Genomic DNA, 10020 nt, shown 5'->3' with positions numbered 1-10020 from the left:
TCGACACATTTTTTTGCATTTTCAATTGTTTTTGTAAAATTTTGAAACGAAAGGAGAAAACGTACATGTCGTTAGTACCCATATTTGGTATCTGAAAATAAATTGCACGTATTTAGTATTTTTTAGGTATTTTCATTCTGCATACTCAGAAAAATTAGTATCTTGCAGATGAAAAAAAGTCGTGAAACTTTGGGGAACTTTTTGCGAAAAAACTGACCTAGGCAAAATTTCATGACGTTTGGAGCATAAATAAATATAGCTCAAAAGTTCACATTTTTCGAGTTCAAATTCTACGATTCAATTAAAATTGCTCAGTTTCTAGCTCTTCGGATGCCCTTTCGGAAAAAATGTCCAGAATACTCGATCGACCTTGTAACAAGTGGCTCTAGTACAGCAATTGCTTTTTAAAGTACCAATTTCTGTGTATTTTCAAGAATTTTCAAACAAACGTTCTGCGGATCTCTGTAATTTAGATGTATCTTTAAATTCCACTCGTTTATACATCGATACATCAAGCTTTACTTCCAAGTACGTCGGCAGTGAATTTTTGTTTTTATTTGTTTTCGTTTTCATTGTCTCTTTCTTTCTCAGTCACTTTTCAGCTGCACAGCAGTAAAAATACCAAATTCCTGGCGAACGTTTTCAAAGGGAAAAACCACTTTTAAGTGTGTTAATTTTCTTATATGGAAAAAAAACGATTTTTTGGACTTTTTATAAAATTCTTAAAATCTCCATATCTCGTTAACCATTTGTGCTGCCATGCTATGGTCTGTAAGAAAGTTGTAGGAAATTAAAAGCGCTACAATTCGTTCTCACATCATTTTTCTGTTTGGAATGAAAATTTGGAAGAAAAAGTGCACAACCATTTTAGTTACTTTTTGTATGGGAAGTGCATCAAAGCTTGACTGTTTCGCAGAATAAATATCAGATTCGATCTGCTCTAGAAACAAATTTTCAGAGCGTTTGAATCGAAACAATATTTACCACAAAGTTTTGATTCAAATTAATCACACCGGAGAATTCATAGGTCGATATAAACATATTGGCAACTAACTTTGCAAAACCCAGCGAGTTTTTTACGATACTCGGGTAGTACTTTCATCGCATATATACAAAGTGCTGTCACTTTCAAATTTTTCAAAAATTGTGTTATGGAAACATCACATATTAATATAACGTTGTAAACAGTGTCTTCCTCCTCATAGTAGCAGTACATTCTATTGTTCCAAAGCTGTTCATAAACTTAGTTTTACCTTTAGCAAACATTATACCAACTGTTTGATTTATTTTGTTTCAATGTTCATGTGTGTGTTGTTGTTTTTTTTATCAGAGGCCGACTTGGGCTTTATTCTTATAGACGTTTTGGTTAGTTGTTTATTGTTTAAAGAGACAAGCATCACACTGACCTTGTCGCACTGCAAGAGAACCGGTTTTATTATCTCATTATTTCGTCTGCTATTTTGCTATTCGCAAAGAATCAATTCTCATTCGATTAAGATAGCATTATACTTTTTATGCATATCGTTGACAATTCAAGGCGATGTAGTCGTCTGTCGAAAGAGTTGATTTTAGTTCAGTATTAATTTGGGCGTCATCTTATCAACATCAACATGATTTCATTGCTTATTTTATTCGCGTCGTTGTTATTATTGGGCGCTCAAGGTGAAGAAGCAGCCACTTCTTCGGTAATTTTTCTTATTATTGTTTGTTATGTATCGAAATTGCATTATTTAAATTTCAATTAGACACCACCAGCACCAGTGACTGGCAACTTGACCGGAACGAGAGCTGACAAAGTTGCGTTATTTGAAAAATACTTACTATGTGGAAAGCCAGAACAAACTGCCGCTTATTTTGATGATAATCCTCTTTTAAGAGAGGTTCTCAAAGAATTTAATAAAACCGCACAAACCCAAGTGAATGGATATGCCGCGCACAAATCAATGCTAATTTCCACTGACAAAGAATGTGATCGTATAGCACAAGAGAAAGCCGACACATTTATGCAGAAAACATTCGACGATACTGTTGAATGTTTGATACTATTTCGTCATCGTGTTCGATCCGAAGTTCAGCCTGAATTAACTAATATCAGAGAGGTAAATTTATATTCGTTCCACATGTATACCTACGATACCTTTTTGTGTTAGCACAATTTTACGGCAAAAATTTTTTTTTCTCATAGGTGCCACAAGAGCAACGAGCATCTCTTCTTTTACCAGTCGACGAGTGCTTTGAAAAAATGAAAACCGAATTATTTAAACAATTCGGACAGAACACTGCTGAACATTTAATTTGTTGGAAAAAAATAATGAATTGAATCAGTGCATTTTTTAATTCCTCGCATATTAACTGTTTGATCTTAAAAATAAAAAGATTAAAATAAAGTTTACAATTTAATTCAAACTGTAAAAATGTGACTTTTCTCTTCATCGTGGCAATATCTCAATTTTCAATCAATTTTCTCTGGTAATGAGATTTAATTAATCAAAGCAATGGGATTTTTACAAGTACTAAGACATCGCATCGAATCTAAAAAACTATTGAAAAAAATTGTTTGAAAAAAACTATTGATGTAAAACATTTATTTTTTATACTTCATGAAATTTATTTGATGAAATAAAAAATTGACAAAAATGCATTGAAAAACTGTGCGAAACATATTATTTATACATCATCTATCATTTATGCAACCCTAATAATTTCTGTTTGATCATGCTACTTTAATTTATTTAGATCACGAAATGCATTTCATGAAAATATTCATCATTTCAAAAATTCATTCATATTCATTAAATTTTATTTCATTTATGTAATGGCAAAATGTTTGTCGATGAAACAAATACAATGCTTGATGCTGTGTCTTATTCTGTATGAAATCGGTTCATACAAATTGAATAGTCCATAATAGAAAATCTAGAGTGTATTGCGTGCATCTGTGCGTGTGATATATTGTATTGATTGTCGTAGTTCTATGTTCTTCCGCATTTTTCGAATGTTTATGTCGAGCGCTGTGTGACACATACCTGTAATAGAACAACGAGATGACAACAAAAGTAATAACAGTGTTTGTCCTTTGAGTTGAAAATCTCAATTTATTGGCGCATCCATTAATTCGATATTTTAAAATGTTGTAAAATTATATACAAGTGAAATTAAGCTTTGTGCTCTATTTATTAAAACTATCGTTTTGATTGTATAAAACGGAACGTACATAAATCAACATCATCTCTTGTTCACAAAAGATCACAAGCAACAAGCTTGGTCCATCAAATTTTTGGTAAAAAAAACACATTTTTCCATTTTTACTGTGTTTTCCATTAAAATTCTTATAATTTATGTTTCGATAATTGTTTTCAGTATTTTTGGTGAAAACCGTTGAATATTTTGCGATGCCAAAGTTAGAAAAATTTCATAAAATATACAATCTGTCATCATTGTTTGACACGTATACGTGTGATTTATGCGGTAATCATTTTCCCGCCTTAAACGATTGCCAAGTAAGTACATATTTTTTTTCATGTGAAAATTAAAAATCGTTGAAAAAATTTATTTTATTTAATTCATAATTTAATTAATTTCCGTTTGGTATTTCAGGAGCATATGAAGATGTGTCAAAATGACGATAGTAGCATTACATACGATGATGATATTATATTTTGTGACAATCCAATTCCAGAGCAAAGTCCTGCACAAAGTGACTTTTTGGAGAGTTTTGGATTGACGCAGAGTGGAATGAACAAAGCCAAAAATAGCGAACAAGCAATATCTAGTGATAACCATAGTTCAACAAATTTGTTGAAAAAAAATAAAAGATCGGGACGATCACTTGGCATATCTGCATTATTAAGAAGCCAAATACCAATCACATCACCAGGTGGACAACGACTTATTGCTCCAACCAAAGCACTAGTCAACGATGAATACACTCGTGAACGTATCGAACGATATGAACGATATTGTATTGCTCCGCCACTCAGTCACTATCGACCCACCTTTCTGGATAAGAATGCCGTGACGTTCGATAATTGTAGTTTTCGAAATAATAATAGTACAAATAATTTCCATTGGTATAAATTTCCACGGCGGCAATTTTCAACGAAAACATATGACGAAGCTTTCGCTCAATATAAGCGCATTCAATCACAGCAGAATATCGTTGAACCACGAAAAAAATTCGTTAATTACCCAACTAGACAATATGAGGTCCACAGAAATCGATTGAAGATTCGGTATACACCAGAAGCCTATATTGATCTATGTTCAGACGATGAAGAAACGAAAACAAAAGATTCGGCTAAAATAAGCCATGAACCATTGGACACAGATGATTCATCAAACAATACAGATGCAACAAGCACACCATCGATTTGTAGAAAATTCGAAGACACCAAATCAACATCAAAAGTTAACTTATTTGAACTCGAACATTGTTCAATATCCAACGATGATTCCGTGGAGAGTGCCGTTGATTTATTACTCACTCAACGGCCACAAATAACTATAACACGAATAAAATGTGATCCATCAACGAATTTATTAAACGAACAACCGAAACGATATTCAAAACTCTACAAAGATGCATTAGAGATTGTTAATTTGCAGTGCCGTCAACAAAATAAAGAGAATCATCTTTACGCGAATATCGATGAAGAATCGAACGATTCGGATGTTATCATTGCAAATGATTCAAACCAGGGCAGCTCGCTTACATCGGTTACCTCAAACAGTTTGAACACAATCGATTTGACATTTTTTTAATTCATAAGAAATTGTGATCGATTAAATATAAGCCATGGCAATTCAATTTTTGTTTTAATTTTAGGGATGCACAATATTTGTTTTGTCACTTGTGTATCATGAAGACACGATTATTAGGTAAATTTTTTTAGAAAAAAAATTAATTAAAATAATTACGGTAACCGAATGGAATATTGTCATACATTTGAATGCGAATTTAATGAAACAAACAGGTGAAAATAAATAAAATTAAAAATGAAATAAATTCGAAAAATATTGGATGGACAAAAACGAATTTGTTTATTTTTTACATGGCTTTGTCTAATGTGTAATATTGTCTATACTTTTTCTTCTACTACTACTTCGTGCTGTCAGTTCAAACTAACGATATACTGACTTGACAGATAGAAATGTCATGTTCAACATCAGCTGTGTTTTGAATGCTTAACCCAAAATTTTACATAAATTACTGCAAACAAAGCTCTTTTTAACATTCAATGTCTGTGAATTAGAAAAACTATAAAAATAATGTGGATTTTTTCGGGTCCGTTGACTCGTCAGATAACCAATCGTGTATTTTTGTATAAGCGAACCCAACTATTCAAACAATTGTTCTGTACTGCACCGTCAAATCCAATAATACCCGATGATGTAAAGTATCCGATCGCAAACAAGAAGCTCAAAGATTATTTGGATAATTTGATAGCAACACAAGCAAATCTAAAGCATAAAAATGGACCACTGTTAAATCGACTATTGCAACGATATGAGTATCGTCTATCAATCGTTGATCAATACAATGAACTGGCGCGTGAAATGGTAAATGAATCGAATAAAGAGATTGTTGCCATGGCCACTGAAGAAAAGCAAAATTTTGTCGATACATTGCTGGAAATCGATGTAGATCTAGTTGACGAAGTGATTGCACTGAATGAAAATGAGCCAAACGTGAGTTCGCTTATGCTTGAAGTGCAATGCGGTGTTGGCGGCCAAGAAGCGATGCTTTTCGCTCGTGAACTGTTTACCATGTATGAAAATTACGTGAAATTCAGGAAATGGGACTATAAAGTTTTAGAACAAGCCAATACTGAAATGGGAGGCATTCGCAGTGGTTCGATGGTGGTGCAAGAATGTGATGCATATGAAATTTTAAAAAATGAAGCCGGCGTTCATCGTGTACAACGTGTACCAAAAACTGAGCGCAGCGGTCGCATGCATACAAGTACAGCTGTCGTGACTGTAATTCCTTGTGAAGATGATATTAAAATCAAATTGAATTCGAATGATATACGCGTTGAAACGAAACGTGCGAGTGGTCCGGGTGGTCAAAATGTCAACAAATCCGAATCAGCCGTTCGAATTGTACATATTCCAACGGGCATTGCGATTGAATGCCAAGAAGATCGAACACAAATGAAAAACCGACAAATTGCCATGCAGAAATTACACAATAAATTATATCAGATGGAATTTACAAAGCAACTATCATCGAAAGAAAATTTGAGAAAATCACAAGTCGGATTACGCACAAGGAACGAAAAGTTACGAACATATAATTATGCACAGAATCGAATAACAGACCATCGCGTCAGTGGTACGGCTGGTACAGCACATAATTTAGACGAATTTTTAACGGGCACCGATGATTTCGATGATTTTGTTGAAAAATTGAAAAAAAATCTAACGCGCCAAAAATTAAATGACATTTTAGACGAAGATATGTAAATAAAGATTCACGATTTTATTGTTATTAATCAGAATAAATTGAGGAAAAAATGTAAAAGAACACTTGGGTTGATTTTATTGTTTGTAAAATGTGATAGCTTGTTGTTTCTTTTATACTTAATATAGGTATATGTTTCAACACATTGGAGGACACTGTTCATCTTTAAAGTTTGTGGGATTGATCATGCCATTGTTTTCTATCGCTTTCGAATTTACATAGCTCAGGAATGCATCTCTCACATCGAGTGCTACTGTTGATCCAATTCCTGGCATACAAGATGACTTCCAAATTGGTGGCGTCAAATTTTCTCGAAAACGGTTCTCCAACGTGTGCTGGCATTCATAGAAATTATATGATTGTGAATTTGGTCGATAATGATTGACAAACTGATAAATCCAATTCCATGGTGCTCCAATTTTGCGAATAATTTCGCATTTCCATTGCGAGTCGTTGCTTTCGATATCGTCGCCAACATTTCTTTCGGAGAGTATTTTGATTATTTCGTCAAAATTCGTAGATACTTTTATGCGATTAAATATTAATGAAATGGAATCGTCTTTTTTGTCAGAAAAATTTACACATATTTTCCAGTCATTTATGAGGTCGTTTCTGAATTTTTGCGCATTTATTTGGGCCGGTTTGATTCTGCAATAGTTAGAAGATAACTTATAAATTTTCATTATCAATCAATTTTAGGCTAGTCTTTGTTATAGTTGTAAACTTACTCAATGCCAGCGATCTGCTCTTCGTTCAAACTGGAGTTTAAGTGCGCAAGAAACGAATAGCATATATTGAACATCCAAATTGGTATGGAATTGGACCCACCGTCTGTATCATCCGTTAGCAATTCGCACATCAAACAAATAGACATTTCAATGTTCTGTGTTTTTTTTTTCAAACGAAAAAAATCAATTGATTTCAATTTACTTTTGAGTGCTTTGAATTAAAATAATTAAATTACCGTGCACATTGAGGCAGTCATTACCGCCAGTAACTCCAACCAATGAATTCGTTCCCAACGTAGCATTCCAGAGATATTTAAAAATACTAATAAATCGTTCTGAAATATAAAAATCGTCAAAAATGTTGAAAAAGATAATTTAAATTTATGTATACCTCTGCCAATCCAAGTTCCTTCCATCTTCTTTCTAAAACATGTCTCTCAACGAAAAAGCCTTTTCCAATCTGAAAATTATTTGGAAATTTTGAAAATACTCCCAATATAACTTCGTCACGCAAAAATTACCTGATTTATAAGAACTTTTAGGTATTCCGGTGTTAAAGTCCTGGCTTCGATCATTTGCTCTGTATTTTCTTCAAATCGTAATTTGGCCGGTGGTTTAATATTGTCAGCAATACATCGAAAATAAGCGGCAGACCAGGAGAGCAGGTCATATGGCTGTGTTCGCAATGCATCTGTTTAACAATTATTAATAGACCGTTTTAGCGCCAATTTTACACTCAACATGTATAACAATCACAACTCAATTACCTTTTGCATAGGTTTTCAGAATGTATGGAAATGCTTCTGGCACATCAATGTCGCCTTTCGATTTCGACATTTTCTTTTGAAACATCGAACTTCTTTTTTGAATGTTTATTGATAATTTATTGCAATAAAGATAAAAAGAATACAAGTGAAGCGATTAAGAAACTCACAGCTGAATTTAAGTTATTTGTTAGAGGCGCGTAATTTGCCATAGCAACGAAATTGAAAAATATAAACAACGCTTTGACCATCATTTGTTGTGGGTGTATATGTTAATGACATGTATATTTCAATTGTCACTCACAAAACGGTTGAAAAAATAATGAATTCAACTCATCCAAAACATATTCTATACTAAAGTTAACATTTAAATGTGAAAATGACAGCTTTTTTATTATTACTTAAATTTGAATTGATAAAAATTATTCAATACTTTTTTAACTTTGTAAAGGCAGTAAGTTCCTTTTTATTTTCGTTTGAGAGAATGTGAAAACGAAACTATACACAAGTATTGTGAAAAAATGATCATCATACAGGAATAATTTAGTTTCAGTTCAGTAGTTGAATTGAACTTAAGTTTCAGTTCAGTAGTTGTTTAGTACAAATTTTGCACTTCATTTAAAAATTTTGATGACATTTTGTATGGAAAATGTACGTCCGGTAGTTGTTCAAACCTCAATACAGCGCTACTTAGGGAACCAAATTCAAAACCACTTTTATCAACGATTAGTAGAAGGATGGAAGAATATACAATACAAAACAATTTGTTTGATTAAAATAATATTTTATGCGATTTTATGTATCTTTTTTTTTTAAATGCGCCACCGGGTCTCAGAGACCCGACCTGCCCGGTTAAGGGTTAATTAGCATACCTGTTTAGACAATGGTTATTGTGAACTGTTATCAACATTTAAAATATTAATATTCGCATTTTAAATCTAGTTCAACATTTTTACTGATTTGTATTTACGTGCAAGTGCTTATATAAATAACCTGAAAAAAAAAAAACATTTACACAATATTGTTCAGTCATTAACATTTCTCAATAATACCGCATGTACGTGGAAGCGTGCAAGATTTCAAGTTTTCAAATCTACTTGCTTACTTAGCGCAGTGCGCACGGTGGATGTTTTTGTCCAATTGATTTTTTTTGCAATGTATGGTCAGACCAGTTTTAATTAAAGATAAATACTATTGAAACGTGAAAAAGATATATACTTTTTGAAGTTCACATTTCAGTAGTTCTTTTATCAGTTATAATCAGTATTGCTCATCTACAATAAGCAATATCAGAAAAAATGGCGAACTGTTTAGAAATACGCAGCAAAACCGCTGAAGAAAAAGTATCTACAATACTTCCACGAAAACAAATTTTTTTGGGATTTTTACACTGACAGTCCCATGTGATTAACGATAACATTTGAAATATTAAATAAAATGTCTTACATCCGTGAGATGAACTTTTCCGCACTGTGATCCACAACATGCATTTATTACAAATCTTTTACTCAAAGAATTCACGAGAAAACCGAATATGACGTAAGTTTTGCGATACAAATATATTTTGACACACTTTTCATAAAAATTTCAAAAAAAAATGGGTTTTTGTATGAATGCCATGCCTGTATGATATCGTAATGAGCTTAAACTTTGCACAGCTTATTTTTATCACACAAAAATAACATTCCGAGAGTTTGAAGAAATTTCAATGCATATTAAGGGTACTTCCCATACAAAATTTCGTTTTAGAGCGAAAACTCAAAAATTTTGTTCGGGAGGTACCCCTTATTTGTATCGCAAAACTAACGTCATATTCGGTTTTCTCGTATCCAAAAACCCCCCGATACACATTTTTGAGTGTTTAAGTATACACAGACAATATATTTAGCTGCCGTCATCTGGATATTTCAGCTCATCTGGATGCCGTCAGCAGATGATACGAATTGAAAACAATGGAAGTGATTGTTATAGGTATATAAGCTTGTTATATACTGGTATTACTATAACAATCACAATCAATTGTTTTCAATTCGTATCATCTGCTGACGGCATCCAGATGAGCTGA

At 32.9% G+C, this 10020-nt stretch overlaps 4 protein-coding genes across 5 annotated transcripts; 3 read left to right on the top strand and 1 right to left on the bottom strand.

Moving 5' to 3' along the window:
• The first annotated feature begins 1535 nt into the window (after positions 1–1535).
• Positions 1536–2424, top strand: LOC116341290. The gene is made up of 3 exons (XM_031768253.1): positions 1536–1685; positions 1746–2099; positions 2186–2424. Exons 1-3 carry the CDS (start codon positions 1611–1613, stop codon positions 2318–2320), a joined length of 564 nt encoding a protein of 187 aa, XP_031624113.1. The 5' UTR covers positions 1536–1610; the 3' UTR covers positions 2321–2424.
• A 617-nt stretch (positions 2425–3041) lies between these two features.
• Positions 3042–4807, top strand: LOC116340980. Of its 2 annotated transcripts, XM_031767783.1 has the most exons (4): positions 3042–3280; positions 3361–3500; positions 3598–4142; positions 4173–4807. In XM_031767783.1, the coding sequence occupies exons 2-4, from the start codon at positions 3393–3395 to the stop codon at positions 4759–4761; spliced, it is 1242 nt and encodes a 413-aa protein (XP_031623643.1). In that variant the 5' UTR covers positions 3042–3280; positions 3361–3392; the 3' UTR covers positions 4762–4807. The 2 variants fall into 2 exon arrangements, with proteins under 2 accessions (XP_031623643.1, XP_031623642.1); XM_031767782.1 differs by having other exon boundaries at positions 3043–3280; positions 3598–4807.
• Positions 4808–5157: 350 nt separating this feature from the next.
• LOC116340962 (peptide chain release factor 1-like, mitochondrial) lies at positions 5158–6526 on the top strand. The gene has a single exon (XM_031767747.1). It carries the CDS (start codon positions 5269–5271, stop codon positions 6463–6465), a length of 1197 nt encoding a protein of 398 aa, XP_031623607.1. The 5' UTR covers positions 5158–5268; the 3' UTR covers positions 6466–6526.
• Positions 6527–6566: 40 nt separating this feature from the next.
• Positions 6567–8073, bottom strand: LOC116341368 (ropporin-1-like). Its single transcript, XM_031768379.1, has 6 exons — positions 7959–8073; positions 7713–7882; positions 7583–7651; positions 7428–7526; positions 7192–7346; positions 6567–7111 (listed from the first exon to the last, which is right to left on the bottom strand). The coding sequence occupies exons 1-6, from the start codon at positions 8041–8043 to the stop codon at positions 6601–6603; spliced, it is 1089 nt and encodes a 362-aa protein (XP_031624239.1). The 5' UTR covers positions 8044–8073; the 3' UTR covers positions 6567–6600.
• Between the last annotated feature and the right edge of the window lie 1947 nt (positions 8074–10020).

The sequence above is a fragment of the Contarinia nasturtii genome, unplaced genomic scaffold, assembly GCF_009176525.2.
Source record: "Contarinia nasturtii isolate CC-2019 unplaced genomic scaffold, AAFC_CNas_1.1 Cnas_scaffold_695, whole genome shotgun sequence".
NCBI lineage: Eukaryota > Metazoa > Arthropoda > Insecta > Diptera > Cecidomyiidae > Contarinia > Contarinia nasturtii.
Note: the sequence above shows the minus strand (reverse complement) of the source record. Positions and strands in the feature narration are given on the sequence as shown.

Bases quoted from the DNA above. Each gene is read 5' to 3' on its own strand.
- LOC116340962 (XM_031767747.1), top strand. From the start codon at position 5,269: ATGTGGATTTTTTCGGGTCCGTTGACTCGTCAGATAACCAATCGTGTA.
- LOC116341368 (XM_031768379.1), bottom strand. From the start codon at position 8,043: ATGTTTCAAAAGAAAATGTCGAAATCGAAAGGCGACATTGATGTGCCA. The intron at 7,527-7,582 runs GTATACATAAAT...TTTATATTTCAG, and splicing joins AGGAACTTGGATTGGCAGAG to AACGATTTATTAGTATTTTT. The intron at 7,347-7,427 runs GTAATTTAATTA...AAAAAAACACAG, and splicing joins TGACTGCCTCAATGTGCACG to AACATTGAAATGTCTATTTG.
- LOC116341290 (XM_031768253.1), top strand. From the start codon at position 1,611: ATGATTTCATTGCTTATTTTATTCGCGTCGTTGTTATTATTGGGCGCT. The intron at 1,686-1,745 runs GTAATTTTTCTT...AATTTCAATTAG, and splicing joins AAGAAGCAGCCACTTCTTCG to ACACCACCAGCACCAGTGAC. The intron at 2,100-2,185 runs GTAAATTTATAT...TTTTTCTCATAG, and splicing joins AATTAACTAATATCAGAGAG to GTGCCACAAGAGCAACGAGC.
- LOC116340980 (XM_031767782.1), top strand. From the start codon at position 3,393: ATGCCAAAGTTAGAAAAATTTCATAAAATATACAATCTGTCATCATTG. The intron at 3,501-3,597 runs GTAAGTACATAT...TTGGTATTTCAG, and splicing joins CCGCCTTAAACGATTGCCAA to GAGCATATGAAGATGTGTCA.